At 39.7% G+C, this 26,034-nt stretch overlaps 2 protein-coding genes and 1 long non-coding RNA gene across 4 annotated transcripts in view; all 3 read left to right on the forward strand.

Annotated features, from left to right (window-relative positions):
• Positions 1-1,355: 1,355 nt before the first annotated feature.
• Positions 1,356-26,034, forward strand: part of LOC145436951 (uncharacterized) — a 300,821-nt gene continuing 276,142 nt past the window's right edge. The window contains exon 1 of the long non-coding RNA XR_013914503.1: positions 1,356-2,183. This is a non-coding gene — a long non-coding RNA (uncharacterized LOC145436951). The remainder of the gene's footprint in view (positions 2,184-26,034) is intronic.
• On the forward strand, positions 5,572-11,611 carry LOC145436938 (uncharacterized). The gene is made up of 3 exons (XM_080314128.1): positions 5,572-6,212; positions 7,836-8,657; positions 10,340-11,611. The coding sequence occupies exons 1-3, from the start codon at positions 6,179-6,181 to the stop codon at positions 11,155-11,157; spliced, it is 1,674 nt and encodes a 557-aa protein (XP_080170254.1). The 5' UTR covers positions 5,572-6,178; the 3' UTR covers positions 11,158-11,611.
• On the forward strand, positions 11,864-25,829 carry LOC145436940 (uncharacterized). Of its 2 annotated transcripts, XM_080314129.1 has the most exons (5): positions 11,864-13,240; positions 13,340-13,481; positions 20,414-20,446; positions 21,030-21,839; positions 24,543-25,829. In XM_080314129.1, the coding sequence occupies exons 3-5, from the start codon at positions 20,422-20,424 to the stop codon at positions 25,364-25,366; spliced, it is 1,659 nt and encodes a 552-aa protein (XP_080170255.1). In that variant the 5' UTR covers positions 11,864-13,240; positions 13,340-13,481; positions 20,414-20,421; the 3' UTR covers positions 25,367-25,829. The 2 variants fall into 2 exon arrangements, with proteins under 2 accessions (XP_080170255.1, XP_080170256.1); XM_080314130.1 differs by lacking the exon at positions 13,340-13,481.

Raw genomic sequence — 26,034 nt, forward strand, 5'->3', positions numbered from 1 at the left:
TTTTCGGCTTATCATGCACCAATCGCTAATATAACTGCTGTGAAAAATCAGTATGCATAAATTTGCTGGTCTCGCGATTTTTTTCTCAAGTGTGCGAATGCATTTGGCCAATAATATTGGTATTTTCATATACTTTCGTTAGAGGCCTTGTTGTGATAGATTCGGCACGACATTTGCTCGCTTAGAATATATTTGATTGAGAGGCCGTCGCTGGCCCACAAAATTGTCTTGCGAACTAAAGCACATCTGAACTAGTTCAAAAAAACAAGTGCGAACTTGTATGGGAGAAAGATTTCAAATAGCATTTGAACATACTTTCAGCAAAAAACAGCTATAAGGAGCATACGCTCTGATATAACTGGTTGCCAACATGACAGTTCGGACATGAACATTTTGGGAAATCTGTTACAATTCTAAAGTGGAATTCCTCCCTAAAAATTGCAAAATTCCCCCCATGGGGGGAATTCCTCCCCGGTTGGGAACCACTGATCTAGCAGCTCATCGTGAAGTTATTCTGGAATAGCGGTCGTGTATGTCATAGAAGAAAATGGATCTCTGCATGCATTTTTTTCCAAAACCCCAGCAAAACATCCCTAAGTAGCAATATGTTAGTATAAGTTGGCTATCGGCAATTAAAATGACTTTGCACGTTGGAATATTTCATCTCAGACGGCCATTCTCTGTTTATGTAAGTCCTGAACTTTTAGCAGTTATAAAGGGGAAGTGCTTCATCATCTCTCTAATTTAAAACAAACAAAAAAAATATTTTATTATTATTAGGTTATCAACCATTTTGCAAATTTTGAGTTTTCGTGGATCCCTTGAAAATGCTTTGCGGACCCCCGGTTAAGAACCACTGCTCTAAATAGTCTTGCCGTGTGGTATGAACATGAACATAGTTCAAGTGTACTAGCCCTGAATGTTCGAACTTCTATCAGCCTTGCCGGTAAATCTGATAATGAAAACGTATATGCAATATGCAAGTAACAATAAATGAACAATTTTCATTCTTTAACCGAAAAAATTTCGCGCTTCGCGCGAAAGTCTTGACGTCAGTGTTTTCAACAATCACACATCACTTTATATGAGTGGAAGATATGCATTAAGATCGCCTCAAATGTTGTGTTAATCATCCAATAAGGGCCCAAGACCATCGTTTTTAACCCATTTTCCTTATCTTTAAGTGGGTGGGGCTCATTTACGTCATCGAATTTTTCGCCCCCCCCAAATATTTTTTCTGGCTACGCCCTTGGACCAGGCAAAGCCAAATAAACACGAATTACAACACCCGTTGCCTCCATTGCGGTGACGTTATCAGCGGCGGCCGCGAGTAACGCTTATAACTAAAATAGTATATTCATATTGAAATGAACCCGAATATTTTCGGCTGACACTCGTCAGGGGTAATCGTCAGCAACTAGTAGAGAATTGGAAAGAACATTGTATATCAACACTCGTATCACAAAATATCACGTCACCAGCATGAAATTTCGAATGAGAAAGCGTTCAATGTACCATTTTTAGGTGGTACACGAACTCCTTTTGTTGACAGAGTTTTGATTGGTGTATTTTGATAAAAGTTGATTCCAAAGCACACAAATGGAATTGTGAACGGCCTCGCCCTACGATTCGAAATCGGTCGTCTCGATAATTATTCGCACAAATCGGATCATCCAACAGATGTTTGCCGATGGCAGAATTAATGGCCTTTGATCGATCAGCATCAATCTTAAGTGGATGAGTTAAGGGTGAGCTTTTCACATCGCGTGACGCACGTGTTCTGATAAATCTGGGAACATGTTCGTATATGCGGTCCAGCAGACGTCTTGACGTTCTTCCCACGTAGCCACAATCACAGTGGCACCTATATTCGTACACTACATTACTTTGTTGAAGTGCAGGAAGCACGTCTTTGCGTGTTGAAGGGAGCAGTTGTGTTGTTGTAAATATCACATTGGTTTTGACTGTGTCGTAACATTTACTGACAGCAGAAATCAATTGTTTTTCAAAGCGGGTGGAAATGGGGCCAATCCAAGGTTGATGGATATAAACATCTTTTATTGTTCGTGCGGTGGGCTCTGTTCGTTTTTCTGCGTTGAATTGCGTTAATTTCCTCTCCATGCCGCGGCTGATGACGTGTTCAGGGTAACCGTTATCAAGTAAGATTTTTCGGATGTAGTCAAGTTCTAAACTCAGTTTGTTACCCGAACATATCATCAACGCTCTATGCACGAGTGTGCCTATGAGGTTAATTTTTTTCGCTCTCTCATTCGAAATTTCATGCTGGTGACGTGATATTTTGCGATACGATTGTTGATATACAATGTTCTTTCCAATTCTCTACTAGTTGATGACGATTACCCCTGACGAGTGTCAGCCGAAAATATTCGGGTTCATTTCAATATGAATATACTATTTAATTGTATACTGAAGTTCTGTACCTCCAAGAAGGCCTTATAACGAAAACTTCCCAGTCGCGGTGCGCTCGGCTGCGTAAAGATTTCAAGCTCAGTAATGTCTTGTTAGAATGCATAAATTGATATGTTAGACAACCACGTGGTCATTCACCATGGGTAGGATAATGTATCAAGTCATGTTAAAACGAAAAACAAATTTCTCTTTCTCTTTTGAGAAATCGCGTAGACTGGTTTCAATATCATCGTCACCTCTCTCGCCTGAGCCTTCCGAGTAGCTGAGTTGGATCAGCTGCTCTTTCCTGATCACGGCGGTATATTGGATGTCGGTTCAAGTCCCATTGTTCGCGTTTATAAACTTATTGGTTGATGCATTTGAATTTGATGCATTAAAATTTGGCCTGGAGGCCGACCGCGGGAGTAGGGTTAAGTGAGTGGCTGGTGCCACCGTTTGGGGCGCAATGGTTACAAAAAACGTCTTATACATACCTAATTCTATCAGATATTGGAATAAAAAAAAAACTTCGTCTCGATTTTGAAATACATAGCCATGCTATGATATCAGTACGAATATATTAATGGATTTCAATATGGTGTAGAATCCGCAAAGTTAACATTTTAATATTTTATTTTATAACTCCAAGAATTACATCAAGCGCGCGCGTTGATGCCGTTCAAGCCGTTCAAGAGATATTGGCAAAATAGTGATTTTATAGGGTGAAATGTATTTTGCATCCAAGTGCCGGAGGTTCTGCGGTTAAAATATTTTAATCAGATTGTATCCAGGAGTTACATCAAACGCGCGCACCGCGCATTGGATAACTTGACGATGAAGCCGTTCCAGAGATATTGGCAAATATAGTGATCTTGGGGGTGTAAAATGTTTTGCAACCAAGTTTTCGCTATATTCTCGAGAGTCTGCAGTTCAGATGTTATTACCAGATTGTGAAACTTCAAGAGTTACATGAAACGCGTGCATTGGCTAAGTTTTGGCTAAAGCCGTTCCAGAGACATTGGCAAATATAGCAATTTTTGCGAGGTAAAATCAGTTTTTTTGCTACCAAGATTTCTATATGTTTTCGAAGGTCCACAATTAAAGGTCTAATTTTTCAGATATATATGCGCAACAAACGGCAACACGGAGATACAATTCGGCACTGGCCATGTTTTTTATTTACACATATCCAATAACTTAAACGTAATTGACACCTGCCATCGTGGTAACCTAAACAGCGACTGACAACAGACGAACAACAGTACATATACATTACACACGTATTGTCCGTACCTACGATACAGAAAAGTAGATCAATGTCTTATCGACCCCTGATAACCTCAGATATACGACCGCTTCAATTGAATGGACATATTCACAATTTCATCCGCATGTCAAAATGTCATAATAATACAACAGTAAGTAAACATGGCAATGGTAGACGTATTCTTGTTTAGTAGCTACCTGGAATAGAAATACATAGATGAAATGAATGCACTAAATACATCGCTTTGTAAAATAGCGTTCAAATTGACACTGTCCTGTCCTCTATTGCCATAGAACTGAACGGACTCCATATGTAACACTTCAACACTGGATTTCTGATGAATGTAATTTCATAAACGAAATAATTATGTTTATGGCATAAAAGTATGGTTGTCGTAACCTTACGTTTGCATCAACGATAAATAATCGTATGATTTTTTTCTTTATGCAGCAGCTGAAGAAGACTATCTGCTTCCAACAATACCACGGTATGATTTTGGTAAAATGAAAGGTTCTGATCGGCATGTATAACGCGTCGGACTATCTTTATCATCTCACGCACATACCAATTTGTAAATTCACGATGTTTCACGCGATTAAGTGGGATATAGAATTTGAGGTACTGGGCTTTGTAATCACATAAACATTTGCATATGAATCAATACTAATATACGATATCGCAGTTCACTCATTGGCGAATACGCCCGTATACACACGGATCAGTTTTGCTCTTCTCACTGTAGGTAGATATCACATACAGTCGAACAGGAATTCTACCAACCGATCTCCGAGAAAAAATGCGTCAAGTCGTCGACGCACCACTTCGACTTCCTGTTTCCACGGACGTTCAAAACACACGGAAACAAGTACGTTTCTACAGACGGAACAGGGAAATGGCGTATGAAGAGCCAGAGTCAAAAAGACAGGAAGTTGGTCGCGTCATGAATTTCGGAGTTCCAAGTGCCGAACATATTGTTGATAAATTATAATTGTAGAGCATCAAACCTACCATCGTAATTGACTAAACGATTTATGATCACGCAAAGAAAGATTCGTTGCAACATGTCTTAAATGGATTTTGATACTGATGCCGACCAGAGTTCGAAAACAAGAAAATTTTCCGCTTTTCCTAATTAGATTAGAATTATAATTATAGCTACGCAGTTTTTTCCAAATTAGATCAAAATTGGAATTATAGCAACACATACTTTTCAAATTAGCATAAAAATAGAATTACAGCTACGCAATTTTTCCAAATCAGATTGCAATTAGAACTAGAGTTGCACAGTTTTTATTAATAACTAGATTAGAATAAGAATTATAGCTTCACAGATTTTCTAAATTAGACTTGAATTAAAATTATAGCTAAGCGGTTGTTCCAAATGATAACAGAATTAAAATTAGAGTTATATAGTTTTTATTTATAAATAGATTTGAATTAGAATTGCTGAATTCACGTCTACTTGGAAATTGGTCAAATTCAGATCATGTCAAATACGATTTTATTCTCATGAGCATGAAAATGACAAATGTATGTGCAGCGTCCTGGGTGGTTTCGTACTGTACAGCTCCTCTTTAGCATCTTGAGGAACACCATATATTAGATTAAAGCTAATATTAGGGCATATATACATTTCTTAAAAGAGATCACAATTAGAATTGAAGCACAAAAACATTTTACAAACTTGAATACAATTAAGGTCCCGGCATTTCCTCGTAATTAGTTCAACTATACAACTTCAATTATCCGTAGGTTTCAAAGTCTGGTCCCGACAATATGAAGGGTGATTAGAAAACACCGTTTAATGGATTTCGTCATACATCTTTATTCGATTCCCCAGCTGGTAGGCGGTGCGATGGAAAAACCGCTTTTGTATACCGTAAAGAGGCCAAAAATAGTAATATGAAAATACCTCTGACGAGTGTCAGTCGAGAGTATTCGGTTTTATTTCAATATGAATATACTATACAATTGTATATTGAAACTTCGTACCTCCAGGAAGCTCTTTGAATTTGAAACCGATTTAACGGAGGCATGAAGCTCTTCAGCATCAGTTCGAGCTAAGCGTCATGTGAGCGACAGACGGTCGCTACAGTCAAGTGGTCAACATGAGCGCTGTATCGAATACTACGGACCAACGATGGATAGATAGGGAGAGAGAGAGAGATAAATTTATTCCTCATCGCAAAAATTGAATCAACAACACGCTTTGGATACATAATTAAATTACATATTCAAAAACAAAATATTGACTGATCTCGCAGTAGAGAAGATCAAAACATAAGAATCGTGTGCGAAATGTACAGGCGTAACTGCATTGAATGCGCAGAAACATAGTGTATGCTTATATGCGCTATGTAATCACTAGACGAGCGATAGCGAAGCGATCGCGTGATCATCCAGTCTACTGCATATAATAGTAAAATATTATTTTAATATGTAATTTAATGAAAACCTCTTCACGCTAGCTGAAGCTCCAGTCGCAATTCGCAGTACTACGGCATGGCGGAACGCAAGCTGACAACGGATTACCGCAGTAAGTTCTGATACATCTGATATAATAAATTAGACACCAATGTGTCGATTTCTAAGACCTGAAATTGACCGAAAAGTGGTATAGTGCAGTTGTTCTAAAGAGTAAGTTTCAGTCGAGATGTAGCATACTGTTATCGCATAATCCGAGGAAGCTAGATTCGTAATTGCCGTAAATATCTAGAAAATCTTCAGTTTTTTTTTCCGAATTAGATTAGAATTATAATAAAAGCTATACAGTTTCTTCCCTAAATACACTAGAATTAGAACTATACCATCACATTTGTTTTTGTTCAACATAGATTATAATTGGAATTATAGCTACACATGTTTCCAGATTTGATAAGAATTAGAATTATTGAATTTGGGAAAACTGTTCAGTTCCTATCAAATCACAGTTCGTTATCATAAGCATGAAAATGACAAATGTCAGTAAAACAAGCGGGGATCGTTTCACAATACACAGTTTCCTGCAACAATATCAGCAAACCAGAAATTAGATTGGAATTAAAATTAGAACGTATAGAAACATTTCACAAATTTACATTAGAATTAAAACAACGGTATTTGGCTCTATTGCTAATCAGTTTAATCCAGGGGTGTCAAACTCGAATGGCGTCGCGGGTCGAATTCAAACCTTCAAATCGCTCGCGGGGCGGATCTGTCGATGTTTTCATTATATCTCCTTCCCTTGCTTTTCGCTTTAATACTTTATTACTAAGCATATATAAATATTTATCATAATAGTATATATTAGGCCTACATTGCACCACGGATCATAGTGGATTTCATTCCATCAACCAGAAACACCTTTATTCCCGAACGATGGAATGGGCAATGCTTGGCTGGTTGAATACAGTTCATGAGCCCCTAAAGCAGTGGCGCTTACGACGATATAAGTTGGCACTTAGCACATTTCTATGCTTTTCTGTGATCTGGCGTTAACCCTCGTGCAGGCGCTGAGAGGAATACAAGAAATGTAACTGTAGCCACAGACATTGGAATGTATTTTTTTTATTATTAAATCGCGTCCCTTGGACCTTTCCAGTCGGAAGTGACACGGCTGGGCAACTACAGAAATTTGAATATTTATTTCTGTGCATGAAATATAATGTCCATGTAAACTGCCTATAACGGTTCCGCTTTGGAGTTTTCACTTCTGTGAATTCCCACTGAGTGTGCTCTTTTTTCCTTCTCGAAATTGGCTCTCAGTGTCGCCGAGTTGGGCGGCTATAAGGTGGCCATGAAAGTTGAAGATGCTCGACATTTGCTGCCTTGAGAGATTGTTTAACCATTAAAGGAAGCTTCTACTATAAAGAAAAAACGTGAACATTTCTAACACATGTTCTGAATACTATAGGAATTTTTTAATCTACTCAGAATTGCTTCGCAGACCAGATGAAATCGTCTGGCGGGCAGGATGCGACCCGTGGGTCGTATCTTTGACACCCCTGGTCTAATCAGACAACTAGATAATTCTATACTAGCAGTATTTAGTTGTCCAAGTCTGCCCAGGATATATTGATCAGAAATTTGAATAATTTATATATTCTATATTATCGGTAGGCCTACGCCACAATTCCATGATTATTTAGTTTGAATCAATTCGATTTTTTCTCTCAATGAGGTGAATTACAAAGGAAAACCCTTGGTGAAATCGGTTACGAAGCAGCAGCGGAATACTTAGCGCGCATTTGGGAATGGCAAGATTGCTCCGTCGATATCGCTCTTCAGATGGAGGAGTGTGAGCTGCGTCTCGGTAGGGGAAAAGCGGAAGAAGCTGCTAGAAGGACAAGAAGAACGCTAGTCCAGTTTTACAAGGAAGAATCCAAGCCAATCCGAGAATTAGGGGATAACTACGATCCAAGCAGTAAAAAGCAACGTGTGCTGGCTCTCATTTTGTACCACAGAGCCCATGAGATTTACGAGAGAGAGCCTCACGAATCCAAAGACAGGTTAACATGGGTACACGAACTTGTGAGAGATGTGCGACTTGCGGCTTACGAAATAGCTGGAGAAGGTGATGATGCCACATCGCAAAAGATTGCGTTGACATGTGGAGCTCAATTCGCGCAGCAACTCATCAAAAGTATAAGTGAAATCAAAGATTGTGACAATAGTTTTAAGTCTATAGTCATCGCGCAAGGCTACTTTCGCATTGCCGACATTTACTTCAGACTGCATGACTACGAGACCAGTGTCACTTATTTGACACAGTCTCTTCAGATATCACATAATCTGGAAAACATGGATGACGACGCCCTTCAACTACACTGCGTAGCGATGTGGATCTTGGGAAACTGTCACTATAGACTGAAGCGATTTGCCGTTGCCGAGTCGCGTTACGTTTCTACATTATCGGAGGTCAAGAAGTATCCCATTATATCCGAGAAGTGGGCCAAGATCGTAAAAAGAGACCTGATAAAGTCCAGGAACAAGCAAGTTTTAGGTTTGTGAACATGACTGCACCTGCACCTTCAGTATATTGTTTCCCGATGGTATTGTACCAATTTATGTTTGATAACAGCAAAGATTACCCTGGGAATAGCATGTTATCTTGGTCTTCGACAGATAACCAGTACATGTCCCTATAACAATAGACTTTAGTCGTCAGATAGAAAGACATTACAAAGAGCAACAACGATACTTGCAATCAAAACGTGTATTCTCATGGCATGGAAGGCTGTAACTGTTTAAGCTTTTGGCATATGGGTTATGAATGGATCAAGAAGCGATATTCGCTAACATGTCCATTGCTCATATGCTGAATCTGCACATAAATATTTTTTCAAAATATTCCGTGGTCCTAATTTTACTTATTAACCTCCAAGTAGTAGTAATTACAGTGTAGTGCGATATGGAATCATATATTTTGTAATCCTTAACCGTATCAGACCATAAGCTAAAATAGGAACCCAGTTCGTGGACCGTACAATCTAAGCGAAAAGAGTGTGTATATCCCACCGTGTATCACCCCGGTAAACGGGTGTGAATATACACCCAATGCACTCGAAACCAGAAGCTACCTCAACTTTTACCGCGGTACAAATCGAGTACAACATTTTAACACGAATTATGCATTTACTTAGGAATGTAGGAAGGTACGCACGTAGTATTTATGAGCGCGATATAATTCTGAGTTGGGTTCTGCTTTCGCGTACCAGCCTTTTCAACCCTCTGGATGTGAATAAAAGACTATACACGCTGTGTACACCATTCAAAATTGGCACTTTTTCTCAGGTCACAATTCGCTCGCCTCTTCTATCGCTGATGACGCACAGCTTTGGCCCGGTTTGGATATTCGTTCAGTTGCGACAGGTTTGTTTCTATGTTTAAATCTCTCTTTAACTAACGCATAAATGTGCTACCAAAGGAGGTTGGGTAAGACAATCATTCCACTAAGACTTTAAGTGCTTTCCACCTACCTAGAAATGCGCTGCTTCATTGGAGCGACACTGTAAAGAATACACTTTATACTGAACACATCAGGCGTAAATAAATTAGGCCTACGTGCTAACCAACTGAGAGTCCAACCTTTGATACGATATGGTCTTTTAAGCAAATTCCTAAAGTATTTACATGACTTTCTTCTTCCTAGTTTGCCTCGATGCTTGGTCTTGAATGATACCAGAAATAGACCTCAAATAAAAGTATAACAGCTAACGGTAGATATACTTATTAACCAGCTGCCACCAGATATGTTTTCTGGTCGGTTCCAGGATCGGAATCAGTTAAACATGAAATTGGGAATATTGCTCTGACAGAAGAATACGAAGTTTCAGCATAAATCTAACTCATTAAAAGCCCGAAAATGCATTATTCCTCACGGGATTTTTCGATTATACCATGTACATTTCACATCTCTCAAGAAGGGCGCACTGTAGTTTTAGAGCCGCGCATCACGCATCTAATAGAGCCTCATTTATATCTACATGGTATTCATATGTAGGCTATGTGTTTGTGCTGGAGATTATGTTTGAATTTGAACGTGGAGTTGTTGCGGGCAGAACTTCTATAACCTTTCGCGAAGTTCGTCGTTCGTGTACCAATGCTATATTTGAACCTTCATGTGTGTTCGATGTCCGTCCCCCTGCTGCTGAAATCGGTATATTTACTGAGTATTCCTTGCAGCTTCTGGTTTTATCTCGGAGCCACCTGCTGCAAAAGCACAAGCACAACGAATAGGAGTACCCGAGCGCCGAAATAGCTTGAAGTCAGCTCTGAAGGAGGCGGCACTCGAAATACGCCGCTGCCGAGGAAGGGAAAATATATGTATAAAAAATGTTGAGCGTATAATTGATCGCGACAAGTATCGCACTGCAAATAGTGTTTTTCTGGAAAGTGAAAAGTGGGACACGCGTTACGCGTCAGACAGGCTGCCCGCTCTGATCCTGCATCGAATCGCATTCGAAAAATACAAAGACGAGTTCGACGAACTCGATTGGGTAGCGAAGTGGATAATGTATCTCGCACGAGATATATTTCAGGCCGCGTATGAGCTTGCAGCGGAGAGTAGATCTGCTAGGATGTTCGCCGACGAATATGGTGCCAAGCTTCTTGAGGATCTACTATTTTTCCTGCTGGATATGGAGAACGCATATGCCGTTGCAGGTCTTCTTCAGCTTGCCGAAGCGGAGTGCCGGTACTATCTCGCCAACATCTACTTTCGACTTGAATCCTACGAAGAATGCGCCGTGCAGGTGAGGCAAGCGACTCAACTTTTTGCGGATAACTTCGCAGAGAGGCCATTCCTGGATGAGCACTATGTTCTATCGTGGTGGATTCTCGGAAATTGCCACTATCGCATGTCCGAATTCGAACAAGCCGAATTCTGTTACACGCACATGGCTACAGCTGTAGCGGAATCAGGTCACGTCTTCGAGACTTGGTCTAGAATCGCAAGCAGGGACCTGTTAAAATCCCGCTACAAACAGGGACTGGGCGAGTGACTGTTTTCAGCGCAGTTCGAGACGCGCGTCCTGTATATATGGTGATCAGTCGGATCTGTACATAACCCGTTAGAGATGCGTGCTTTTATTGAACTATTTCATGTCAATTAAATAATATAGGATTTATACCAAGCAAAGACGGAAAACACCTCTGTCTACCGTTACAATAGCACATATTGTTTATATTGCGAATCGATGTAACGAACTAGAAATGATACAAACGTGACATATGTGTGTATATCTTTTTATGGCGTACTCATTGATGGCGTAACACGTATGTATTCCTCGAATAACACTCGTCTTATAGTACTCAATTTATTAAAAAGTGCGTGACAATTTTGAAAATGAACCGCAATTGGAAAGTTACAGCATAGCTCGATTATGATCTCGTCACATCATGAACCTAAGTGATTTTCGACGGTACGTCAGCACTAATAAATATGTGAATATGTTGTATTTAAGGTTAGAGAGTGTGTCAGGGTTATAATAATAGAATTAATTGAGGTGGAGAAGGTTAGCTAATATTACTTTGCTCAATACATTAACAAATCCAAATGTGATTTGACTACAGTCTCAAATTGACCGTTTAATACCTCTCTTCACCAGTGGCGAGATGCGTAGTGGTGTGATTCACAGTTGTAACATCGATGGGTCTCGAAAATCACCTTGAAGACTACAAATCAAAGACTTATCTCCACTACAACAGTTGCAAACGGGCGCATCACTCGGGACGGTCAACAGGAAGTTCGAATTCTCGGGTGTTCCAAGTAGCCTTATTAGGAATATTAATACAGACATAATCCTTTTAACTGCACTACTGTCTTTCAGTATCATTGGTGCTATCAATCAAATATATTATACAGTATTATTATAATCGACATAATTAATGATCCGGCGCTAGAGCTTTTTCTCGTTGCGGAACTCCGTCGAATAATTATGAAGCCTTCGGACCGATAACTTTTTAAGGCTGATCAAAAACAATACCAAAACGAACAACAACCAAGCAACAATTGACTGACCTTCAACAGTGCCATAACAATACTCGTACGATTACCCAAAGCGTTGACCTTAAGACCCCATCTTGTTGTGGACCATGCGCGAAACAGGGGAAGCTGCAAAATGAGCTGACTTCCGCATTAATTTCAATACATCATATATATTAAACAGACAAAAGGAATTGATACGTCTGCTGATCAATAATATGAATAAACAAACAGTATGAAAACATCGATTGTCACAATAGCTACGTATTCGAGTTGAAATATTGGTTAGGTTGAGTGTGGGGAAGGGGTAAGTTTATCTTATCGTTATTTTAAACGACTGGCTATAGATAATTTAAATGACTCGATATTCTGGATGTCTCGCTATCTGGCTATAATGACATTCGATATTATCAATATTTGTACTCATAAAAATAGTTGTAGGGTCTCTATCTTGAAAAGACAATATGATAATTTATATATATCATTATATAATAAAACACTACAGTTCGCGGAATTTCAGGGGGGCGTTACCTCAAACAGCAATACACCCGTACGAAATAAAATCCTTCATTTACATACTACCTACTACCCCCATCAGGCCATCACGAGTTCACTTCGACAGTCAGCAGCAAGTTCCGTAAGTTAAATTTAGACAGTCACATCACGCACGATGCTAGCTTATAGTTGGTCCTATTGGAAACTACTTGGGAATTCTGATGGGTGATTATTACAAGCAAAAACATAAAACAGTTCTGTGGGTACGAGAGAACAATAAGTTGGATTACGCGATCGGAAATATTCTTGAGGGAAATTCATTAGTGTTCATATCCCGTAATCGCATTGTTTTCGGATGTATCAGCTGTAATTTGAAATATATATGCTACAGATATCACGTTTTTCATTAGAAGCATATTGCGATACAGGGGTACCGCAATTAGCGCGACTCTGGTCATCGATAGTCTTGAGAAGTAGGTACATCGCAAATAAGCGTGCTACAGTCTACTCTTGAACTTGATGCGTGCTTGATTACGGTACTGACAGCCGAGCGGAATATTCTAACGAGAGTTACTACGATCAAGTCAACCACAGCCATTTCTCAGGTAAGTGGTATACGGTTACATGTTACTACTTCAGTGTTTTTGGCTATTTTGTTATTTGGTCATTTGTTCTCCATTCTGATATCCGTCATTATGTCCTAGGACCTTCTCGTATCGTTTACATAATATCTTTGACCGTGGTGCAAAAGGACGTCAGGCGATAAACGAAACATCTTTTTGTTTAATAAACAACAAGAACAACAACAATAACTGCGCTTAACATATTGGGGACAACACAATACAGGTCCGTATTGCATCTATATTATAAATTTATGTGGTAATCTTGAAAAGCCTCGAATCATAATATAAACGAGTGATGTCGACGACAAGAAATCCCTTTATATTAACATGAGCTCATTCAATTTATGAGGCATCACAGTATAATATAAATATTTTCAGGACTGTAGCTACATCACATGCACATCTGAGAGCGTTTTTGTTTGTGGTATTCATGGTGTTTGTCGAATACTATGGTCATTTACACCAGGCCAAGTTTCTTCATTTTTATTACGTAGATGTCGACTTATAGCACTGCCCACTTCTAGACTTGTTATAAGACACCGCTTATACGGATAAGCTGACAAGGTAAAGCCTAGATAAACCTCCAACACAGTGGGGGTGAAATAGATGTACAGTCTTTTCTCTCGTAAAACGTCTCTTTTCATTGGAAAATTGTCTGCGGCTGATACTAAACTCAGCCAACACCCACATACACCCAAATAGAATATATGTATTCTCTATCGCATATCTCTATCTCATAACCAGCACGAGCCAAATAACTCACTAACTATATTAGCCGAGAAGAGGTATAAACCAGAGATGAGCATTGGATTGGACTTGGATTGGACAGGATCAGGATTATGGGTTATTTTCGTTGGTACCGGATCGGACCGGATTGTGATTTTGAAAAAAAATGTCGGACCCGGATCGGACCGGATTGTGATTTTGAAAAAACAGGTTGGACTTGGATTTTGAGCATTTCAAAATCCGGACTCGGGCACACTGGTTTCGTAACCAGAAGTGAGGGGCGGCGGGAGAGAGGAATTATTGCCAGTGTTTCCAATTGACGCATTTAGAAGCCAAATTACGGAATTTTGGCACATTTTCATGCTGGTTAGCACCGTTGGTTCCGCTGTTCCGTCTTTTAGGGATGCCCGTATGGCACATTGGCACTTTCGAATTTCTTCAACCAGAGCAATGTAAATTTGTTAACAGCACATTGGATATTATCAAGTGCTGTTTACATGAGCACCTAAGGAAGTATTTGATGTTAGAATTACAGAAATATGGAATTGATGTTCGTATATATAGGTGCATATCGAAATATTACGTCCAGGTCACTTCATCTGCTGCCAAGGTGCCAAGTGCAAGTGGCGCAAGTGCAACAGCCTGTTTGTATAATGTTAACAATCCATCTGGGCTACTACATATGTTTCTCTTTCTCGGAGACATGGATTTAGGTCGAGTCGAGATACTTCTAGGTTTGCTGATCCATAGGAAAAGTTTGCCTAGTTCGTATTCGTATGCTTTATTCGTGCCACTTTCGCTGTTGTGGACTTCTTGATTTAACTTGAGTTGGATTCAACCCTATATTAGTAGAAGAGCACGAATTCTACCAAGTCGTGGTGGTACAATCTTCTCTCTGCAGCCTAAAGGACCAATTTCTTACAAAACTTTATAGGGACGAGCAGCTACTATAAAAAAAAATGTGTATGCTTTTTACTATATTGAAAATTTTTGTGTTGTAATAACTTCGCTACTACAAGTTGGAATTGCAACGAATTTGATGTGCAGTGTTTATAACCGACCTGACATGTCCTTCTGTTTTTTCAGGTTTAGAATTGTACTTTCGATTTTGAAATTTTTTTGGATCAGGATGGAGTTGGACTGAAAATCTGGCAAATATTTTTGGATCAGGGTGGAGTAGAACTGAATTGAGAATTTTCAGGACTGGACTTGGACAGTAAATTTTGAAAAAAATTTTGGATCAGGATGGACTAGGACTGAATTGAAAATTTTCAGGACTGGACTTGGACCGAAAAATATTACAGTCCGCTCATCACTGGTATAAACCCACAGTTGGCGTACCGTCCTGGTTTCTCAGATCTGTCAGACGTGGTAAGATAAAACTGTATGATAAAACCTTATTGTACTTATTTCTCAGATTTTTCCTCCTCAGATTGTGACTGATGTACTTATTTTTGTCCTTATTGTTGCCGGCCAGTTTACTCTTATTTTTGGCAATGTGGCCGTCATTATCATGCTTTGTGCAGACATTTTATGACAGAGGTGGCCAACCTGCTGCCGTGGTAAGAAATTTGTGCAGCCGTCGACACATAAATCAATTAGTATGTATTTGCAGCCGTCAACATCTAAATTTAATTTACGAATCGACTTGCGAACTTTTAAAAGATTTCAATTGATCCTGAAGTTTTCGTTTCAATGCGACTTCATTTTTCGATTCCACTATAGTAGTGCCCATTGCAATATGAGCCCCACAATACAGAAACAAACAGCATAGGAAATGATGCGCCTCGGAAATAACAACTAGGAATCGTGTGCTCATCACGAAATATTTTTTTCTGGTACGTTTGGGCGATTCTGATATCTTTCCACTATACCGACGATCCTGATGCGAGGTCGAGAACGAACAGCATGTAGCAAAGTGACAAATAACAATTGACCAACCGAAGATGCATCGTAGTATGTAACTTGTAAAGTTTCGAAAACACCCCTCCTATCAACTTAATCGGTGGATCTGATCATATGGGCTGAGAAAGGATAAATGTGTGACCCACTAATCCGCTCGAATAGTCACAATCGAGTACATGACGCTTTGTATTCAGCCCTTGTGTCGTATGCTTCCCTCTGAAGCTCAACAGCAGAAAACTAGTTGGATCGTCGAGCGTCCCGTTTCCCTCTATCACGGTGTATCGATATGTTATGTTCAGGACAAATCGGTTTACATTAGGATGATACAATAAACACGCTTTAATGCAAAGTCAAAATCACAAGAAGTGTGTCATAATGATCAATTGAGGGCAATCGATGAATAATTTTTACGAAGTCGATCAGCACCAAAGACCACAAACTGAAAAATTTACTGCTGAAGGTACCGGGGTGTTTTAAACTATCAGACACCAGCAATTATGAGTTATGAGACAAAGCTCTTGAAATAAATTCTTTAGATGCTAATCTGATCATCCTATCGTCCTGTTAAGGTTCCATGACGCTGGCAACCTCGTATATACGAATATACCCGATGTCCTACGTATTGTTGGAAATCGATAGAACACACGGTCCGTTCACAGTGAATGCTTGCAATCAGTCTGTAATTATTCAAATCATACGACGTATTTTTAGAATCAAGTGATTGTTGGGAACATTAGAAAGCCGAGTCCATACTTCATTTTTTAATTCAATAGACAATTGAATAGCATATTCTCATTGAAATGAACCGAAATATTTTCAGCAATTATGCTGCTGGTAGAGAATCGGTAAGAACATTGTATATATCGGCAGTCCTATCACAAAATATGACGTCGCCGACATGAGTATGGAATAATCGAAGCCAATCTGTTATATTTATTCACGTAACCCTCCGTATGTTGAAATGCATATATAGATGAGCAAGGCAATATTTTCTAAAAACATAATTCGTACAACCATATACAATAAGCTCTTTATTCCTAGTCGTACAGATTTTTATCGACTGGCTGAAACTTACTATTGGAACTTGCGTCTACTACCTTCTCTATTTGTTCTGTGTATAATATGCTCAGGGTGAATGAGTATGCCTTGCTCGAATCCCATCTATTAGTTCATAATTGGTAAAGATACGTAAACCCAGTTCCTCTTTGCCAATCAGTAAGTTGAATTAACCTTGCGGCAATGCCAGCTAGTAGGCACAGAAAAGAATCATCTATTCTAAGCACGACCGGTCGCATCCTTCGATACATTTGTATACCAATCCTATAGGGTTACAATACAACAACATAACATCACAATAGTATAGAGTGACATTTGTCACCGCGATTAACCTCGCCTTGAGTAGCATGTTATTCTAAACATACAATTGACACTAGGGTATAGCGATAACGTCTAATGTAAATAATATTGAATTGGACAAAGGACACACACACATCGACTGAAGATATCATTTTTATTACTTAACACAAATACATTGGTTCCCGAAAATTTGAATTCAAATTATGGGTTATGCGCAAATACTCAACATAGGATGTTGCTACATTCTGGCCGGGCAAAGCAATCGCGCAAAAGTTCCTCATTCTAAGGGTAATTGCCACATATGAAAAATGACGGATGCTTTCGCAACGCTATCATGTATGTAATTGCCTCCATTTGTCTGTTTTTTTTTTATTAAGAGTTGATCAGATATGTTTGCTTACCCACTTCGTGTTAAGTTACGACCAGAGGTGGTCAAAGTAGTCTAGAAAGCTACTCAAGTAGAAGTAGAAGTAGCGACGGAAAAATCTACTCAAGTACGAGTAGAAGTACTTTTTCCATAAGCAACCCGAATCTACTTGAAGTAGAAGTAGAATTGACTGACTTTAAATCTACTCAAGTAAGTAAGTAGTTGTGTAAACGATCGTAATTCGTTCGCATGGATTGTCAAAAGCTGCAAATTTAGCTATGCGAAAGGTGCAGAGGTTGATTCATATTGATGCATACCAGGAGGTATCCAATTTTCGACAGAATAAGCGTTCGTCCGTATGATGGGATGAAAATGATAGTATTTATATGGAAATGCGATACTAATCCTCTGTTTACTCGAACAGCACGTTTTAGAAAATATCCTGGTATGGCACCCTCCCCCATGTTATAAGGCCAGTAATTTAGTTGAAGAGGAATACGGAGACGTTGTATCGGATACGGTGTAAACACTTTGCGCGATTAGTAAACGTTAATAAGAACTATGGCGGATCGTAAAAATGCCATATTTTGTAGCTTTATTTCCGGAAATTAAAGGTATTGCTACAATTACTTTTATACTTCAACATGTATGTTCTCCAGACAAAAGAATTGATACAAATTAGAAATCGAAGTATGATACTGGGAATTGAAAGTGGAATATAAATAGGCCTACTACTTCTAAAAGCGGAAAATGTATTTCATGTCTTCAGTCCAGAAAGTTTCAAAGGTTGTATGCTAAAACAGGTCTAAAGCTGAACAAGTCAGAGCCCACTGTTCCAGATTAGGACACACCATGGACTGCTAAACTACGATATGATAAGTAAATGCTAGATTGCGAAACATCAGTTTCAAACATTATGACGCACCATATATACTGTGATGAAGTATTTCATATGGGCGACAATGCGGTGTGAACGGAACCACGCAACCCGCTACCTAATTGTATTCACCGATACTTTCGTGAAATCATATCGGTCACTCCATATCCACTGTGCTCGAAGCGCGACGAAAATGCTGGGCTTTACTCAACTTTTCCGAAAATTAAATGTTGATGCTCCGTGAAAACAGCCCCGAAATTCCTCAGGCCATCTTCCTGATTGGAGAATTAAACTACTTCTACTTGACAAACTGAAAATAGCGAAAAGTAAGTAAGTAGATCACAAAATATTATGAAGTAGAAGTAGCTAAAATTAGTTCTACTTGAGTAAGTACTAGAAGTAGAGGAAAACTACTTGAGTACTTCAAAAAAGTAGAAGTACTTCGTTACTGACCACCTCTGGTTACGACAAGCTCATGAGTCGGCAAAGCGTACTTCAAACTATCAAGTTAGGCAATAGCTTCAGTTCTCTAATACCAGATAAACCACGTCCGTCGTCCATATGCAATTGCGCACTGCGCAGCCAACCTCGGCATTCGTTTAACGTAAGCCTAGAACGTATGCCGGTCGTGCTCGGCAGGCCAGGAATAATATAGAATCAATTTCAAACAGTTTGAAAATGACAAATATAATCGATTAGTTGGGCGTCGCGAACGCATTTGAGATCTGCATCGAATATTTACGGGTAGCGGATAGAGCCCAGTGATTCGAATAACCTACTCGAATCCGAATTCAATTTCAATTCTAATGATTCGAGCCGTGCACTGAGAGACGATATTTTCGAGTACTGCAACTATAGGCCCCTGGTTACTAAAGGTTATTTTATCAGCGTGAATAATCGTTCCCATTAGTGCGTAGCAAATCGAAAAATAACCTTGTCAGACCCCCATCCCGTTTCTTCGCAATGATTGCCGGCTCCGATCCTTCTCCAGACGTATTACCAAAATTCCGAATCCTGCTCAGCTCCGGAACCGTCCTTTACAGCGTACGTGTGGAGCCCGATCCGTTCAAAAGTAAAATTATCTGGTCGATATTGAGTCCATGTACTATCCATATCAGGGTCTAGTTCCCAAGCTATTTCCCACATGGGGAGCCTTGAAACCTCCGTTGGTCGTCGTACCACAATATCAGCAACGTGATGACCATCTCTGTGGAGACGAAATTTCTCAGAAATAGTCGTTGAACTGTATAAATGTGACATAGCATGATGATCAAGAAACACAAAATAATTTTGAAGCGATATGTGTAACTATCATTATTTCCCAAAGGATTACACAAAAAGTAGATATTACAAGTCGTTACTCCTGTAGGTCCTTGTGGTATTCATGGTGTTTTTGATGGCAATGGTCCTTTACACCAGGCCAATGCCCTTCATTTTTATTCCGTAGCTGCCGATTTGTAGCCCGTTTCAATTTTAGGGTTTTTACTCGATTTCGCGCAGTCCTGGTAAGGGATGAAGTGTGTAGCGGATAATTTCACGACTGACTAACAGCGTATCGTATCATTCACGTGAATCTCTAATTACGTAATTTAATTTGATTGCCCTTGTGGGATCATGTTACCTCTTGCAGCTGGAAGCCATTCTAAAGCAGTCGACTTTTACGAAACTTTCAGCATACATCGTTGTGGTGTTCAGTTGGTCTAAATACAAGAGTTATATGCTAACGCCTCAACTTGAATACAGAGTCTGGGAATCCTAGAAAACGCGCCGACGAGCCTACGCTATAACAGTATGTTGTTTTGACAAGTGTAGGCTATCTGGTCAGATACCATAATTTGAACGCGTTCATTAAATCACACTATATGCATTATCGCACATATCATATGGGTCATTGTCCGGTAACGATATTTCTATACTTTTCCAGGCATCGAAATGTCACGGATAACGTTCGTGTTGGGTGAGTAAATAATCGCATAATTATTGGTAAAATTTATGAAATGCACATTTACCGGAAGGAAATAGTATTTTAGATGCGCGTCACCCCCCGTAGACCTGTCGTCACATATCACGCTATAGCATCGCAGAATCCTACTTATTCCTTTTGTCAATACAATGCTTTCGAATATTTGGTTTAGACTTGTATTGCAGTAGCAGCAAACACTTATTCCCTCTATCAACATTTGATTCCGCGCTTCTGATCAAAGCAGTCATCGTTAGTACCGAAGTAGAAATCGAAACAACGATATGTTAGTAATCCTATTTTTATACTAAAAAACTAAGATCTGTAAAGTAGCAGTATAGTCTGCATTCATAAACACTTGTGGAAGTGTATAGTGCTAGCAGGAAAAAACTGACTTGAGTATAGTTCGAAAAGGTCGAAGTAATTTCTTAGTGACAAACTCTGGATGAAGTTTGATTAGCGGATGTGAAATATACAATATCTGTGAAGGAAGTTGGTTCATTACACTGCTGCATTACAAATTATGCCTTCCGGCAATAATGTCAAGTAATTCAAAGCCCATTTCGTTTTTCCCATTTAGCGGAATTAAAGACGAGAACACTTGCCGAAATCGGATACCAAACAGCGTCTGGATATCTGCGGGAACTGAGGTATCTACCGATATTCTCTATCCACCACGCACTCCAAGCAGAAGAGTGCGAAATGCGACTGAACAGGGGCCGTGAAGAAGAAGCAGCCAGCACAACCAAAGAAATGCTACACCATTTTCACCCGTGTGAAATAGAACACATCGAAGGTCTGCTGCAGAAGTACGATTCCGGCCCAGCTACGAATCGTGTCTTGTCTATGATTTTATATCACAGACTAGATGAGCTTCATCAGGAGAGTTATGAATTGGCATGGATTCGGAGATTAGCCAGAAATATACGCGTATTGGGGTATGACTTAGCAGGCGAAAAAGAAGATACGTCAATTCACGTCGCAATCAAATATGGTGCCGTGTTCGCTGAACGAATGCTAAGCCGCCTGGACGGAATTGTAAATGTGGAAGATATCGAGATGAACAATACCAGAGTGGAATGTCTCTACGCGATTGGAAATATATATTTCCGCACGGAAGATTACCAAAGCAGTGTCGAATATATTAAACGAAGTATCAATATTTCCAGCGGCATCCAGCGGCACAATGACAGCGAAGAGAACTTGGAAAGGCACTGTGTCATGCTTTGGATCCTCGGCAATTGTCATTACAGGATGAGGAATTTCGACGACGCGGCAGTATATTACGCTGAAACAGTTGAGGAACTAGGCAAGCATTTCAACATCGCCGAGAAATGGATGAAGATTGCTGGAAGAGATCTCGTGAAAGCGCTCTTCAGATTTGGAGAAAGTATGTGAATAATGTGGTATAATTACTGATGCAATGTGGTCACAATGTAGTCAAATAAAACGCCTGGAGCTATTGTGCACTGTAATTGGAATAGGTGGATAATAGGTGCAATCTCGCCATAGCGTGGGCTAAGAGCAAATCAGTAGCGGTTTACGGTACGTGATCTATCCATTTTACACGCATATTAGTCAGTCATTGTAAACGAGACCAACATTCCTATAAAAATGAAGCCGCATGCATGGGACACCCTATTTTGTGCATAGCCTCGTGGAAATGGGTGTGTTTTATCCATTTGCAGTCCTTACTCCGACTGGTATGAGTGTGAAAGTTAAATGTTTTACCTAACAGTCCCGCAAAAAGGAATTCCACCACATGCCACTGCGAAAATATATGGTATATCAAGAACTACTATTTACAATGTTTGATGCATGATATATATTATATAGGCTAGGCTATATTAATGCGCAAAGTCGAACTGGTGATATATGTTATCTTTCATTGGACTTTCTACCATCGTAATTTGACATCATTTAAAAACTGTTTACATGCAACGTTATCAGTGATCAACGTGAATACATGATAGCTGTTATTTGATTGTCCGCTTGGCTAGTTCTGGGGTACCTAGGGTTATCATGCGTCCTATTTTAGGAGGATTTGTCCTTTCATTTTGACTTTTTTGAAAGTATCCTCGGAGTACGCCCAAATTTCCTCTTTTTTGGGGATCTTGTCCTCTTTTTTGAGAATTTCGTTTAAATATAGGGTAAAATTGGAGCGAGATTCAGTAAATCAGCACTGAAGTTTTGGTGTATATTTTGAGAGCTGGGCCGGAAAGTGGACCTCTTTTTTTTTATTTCAGTCAACCAACAAATAATGCGAAAGAAAAACTGCATTTTGGTAGTAGAGCCGAAAAGTTGACTTTTTTAGTCAACCGATCACGAGGTGGAAAAAATTTACCTTTTTCAGGATTTTCCTCCGGTATTGCAAGTCTGAAAATTTTGAAAAAATGTTCCCTTTTCAGATTTCCAAAATATGATTACCCTAGGCCAGTGGTTCTCAACCTTTTTGGCTTCGCGGACCCCTTTTGACCGTCACGGACCCTCGCGGACCCCCTGAAGTTTTAGTTCAATTTTAGCTCTATTATGGTGCAACCTTCATCTGTCTTCTGCAAATATGAACTGTAGGCTTGTGATAAACAGCAAAATAATGATTTTTCTTGAAGATAACATCATGCTATTTATGTAGAAATTGGTGGACAGTTAATATTTCAAAGCTAATTTTGCTGCTGAATTTCTTGAAGTACGTGGTCGTGTCTTGAAAGTCCGCGTCTTCGTTTTGATATGAACGAGGAGTGCCGACAACCATTTCCGCAAAGATAGATGGAAGCTAATGCAATATTAACGCATAACGCTTCCGACGATACTTTTGGTGTGATCGCAACATTTATGGCACCAAAATGAAGAAACACGTATTTTATGCACGTATCACGTCCAGCATCTAGCGCAGGGACGGGCAGGGCAACATACGGACCGCGGGCCGGATTCGGCCCGCAGAGAGTTCCTATCGTCAAAGTGAAATCCTAATCTAAAAGTATATAGACAAATTTTATGCTCCAAAGAATGGATCCACGTTTTCCAATCAGAGAAAGACTGTCATGAAACGACTTGTTTTGTTCGGGTTTACATATATATTTACGAGCATACATTTTCGACCATGAACAATTGAACATTAACAAGACAAGGCTGCATACCAATCTAACTAGTGATATGAATTTCAGGGTTGGAGTGTATAATGCTTTGTCGATAATGTTCATAAAAAAATCAGCTTTGTCGATAGGGCATCAGCAATAAGAATGCGCCAAATCTGATAGCCGAGCTTTAAGAGCAGGTATATCATTGTCCGATTTATGACGAGTGTCAGCCGAAAATATTCGGGCTCATTTCAATAAGAATATACTATTCAATTGTATATTAAAGTTCTGTACCTCCAAGAAGTTGTTCCTTGCATTGGGACAAATTATGGAAATACGTCGGAAATTTTTATTTCAAACGACTGTTCACTAATTTGATGAGACTGACAACTTCAAATCGAGAAGGTTTCGCATACATAGCGAAGTCACCCTGATTGACGTTATTACTATCTCCATATTTTTATTTTTTCCACAAACCCCAACAAAAGGTTTAACAGCAATATGTTTGTATCAGCAGGTTATTGGAAAATTGGCAATGAAAATGAGTTTCCACACTACGATAGTCCATGTACAGGACGATTATTATGATGATATGAGTCATGAGGTTTTAGCAGTTGTGGTGCGAAACTGCCTTATGCTTTCTCGAATTGAAAAATAAAATAAAAATTTGGTTATCAACTCTTTTAAAAATTTAGAGGTCTCGCAGACCCCCTGAAATTGCTTCGCGGACCCCGGTTGAGAACCGCTGCCCTAGGCCATAGGGGTACCCAATCACCATTCAGCGTGAGTAGTAAAAGCTGTTTTGAAGTCTCGCGATTGATGACACAAGCGATCTGTTGGCATACACATGTCGTGACAAATACGACGTAACGAAATATTCAAATTATATAACGACTGTTCTTTTCATTTGCTATAGTCGCACTGTGGGAATGATGTAAACTTTTTTCCGTATGATTCGAAAGGTCAGCGTATGTCGTCACCACCGTCAGTTATTCATTAGCCTTTCTTTGTTGCAGCACCCATAAACGTGGATACAATCCTTACTCCTGCTCCGAACACAGAAGAAATCTTGCGCCAGATCGAGTTTCATAGCCTACGCAACACAATCTCTTCGGTCATGATTGTAGCAGATGCCGAGATAAGATTATGTCGAGGGAACGAGGACACTTCTCTACAGAAAGTATGGGACGAGATTCACCGCACTCGATTCGAAAATGCTGAATGCATACGAATGGAAGGTGACAAACTCGATATTCAGTACAAAGAGCAACGGATCCCAGCTCTGTTAATGTATCGCAACGCGTTTGAGATGTACACCGAAGAGAAACACACGCCACATGACACGGCGAAATGGATGCAAAACCTAGCTCAGGACGTGTTTCTTGCGTCTTACTCACTTGCAGCAGAGGGCAAGACTTCGGCAGGCTTTGCTATCACTTACGGCGCTACGTTAGTCGTAGATCTGCTCTACTACCTCCATTCAATCGGACACAGAGCATTGCGTGACCTGAAAATCGCGGATGCAGAATGCGTCTTTTACCTGGCGAATATTTACTTTCGCGCGGGAATCTACGACGCCAGTGCTCTGCATTTTGAGACGGCGGTGCAGCTTTTAGGAGAGCTGTATCAGGAGGACGTTGCCCAGGATAAGTATTACTGTTTGTCGCTGTGGATTCTGGGGAATTGCCGATATAGAATGCGCCAGTACAAAGAAGCTGAAGGATGGTACTCGAAAACAGTGGAAGCATTGAAGATGTCTACCACGAGCATACGCAGAAATTGGCTGATAATCGCGGAACGAGACTTGATAAAAGCGATCGAGAAACAAAAACTCAGCTAAATCATCCCGTCGCCAGAAAACTATGAGCCATGTCTATCGCTGAGATTCAGACAATACTAGTTTAGGAATGCACACTGGGGTTGTTCAAAAATAACTTTTTTTCTTTCGAATTCCAGGGATTCGCTGATTGAAGTGTTTGTTAGGTTGCCTAAACAACACTCCACGCAATATATAATAACATATATCTTTTGTATTTAGTTACTTTGCGGAAGAGACCGTTCTGATTGATTCATCGTGCATAAAGTATAAGGTTTCTCAAACCTTCATTAACTGCGTACCCGTTCGCATTTTCTGAACGTACGACGATGCGCTTTAAGTAATGCTCGATGAATTGATAGAGAAAACATAGAAATGATTAGGTAGGCTAGTATATATATTTTCAAACTTTATTGCCAGACGAACACGCCGTACACGCGCCAGTTAGGTAAACTAGATTCACTGCAGTTAATGTAGATGAGGAGAGTAATGTTACACAGCATTGTAAAACATGGTGGTTTAACTCTTAACATACTCTGTATTTGGTTAGCTTTATCTTTTTTCTTGCTTGTCACATAGACGTTAAAATTGCTGTTGCAGAAAAATTAATTTGATCTCGTACCCCCGAAAATTCTCTCGTGTGCCCCAGTTTTAGAACCCTGCCCTATAACCTTTTAGGGTCCGCAACAGTA

Source organism: Botryllus schlosseri, chromosome 4, assembly GCF_051294905.1.
Source record: "Botryllus schlosseri isolate E-star chromosome 4, Bs_hap1, whole genome shotgun sequence".
NCBI lineage: Eukaryota > Metazoa > Chordata > Ascidiacea > Stolidobranchia > Styelidae > Botryllus > Botryllus schlosseri.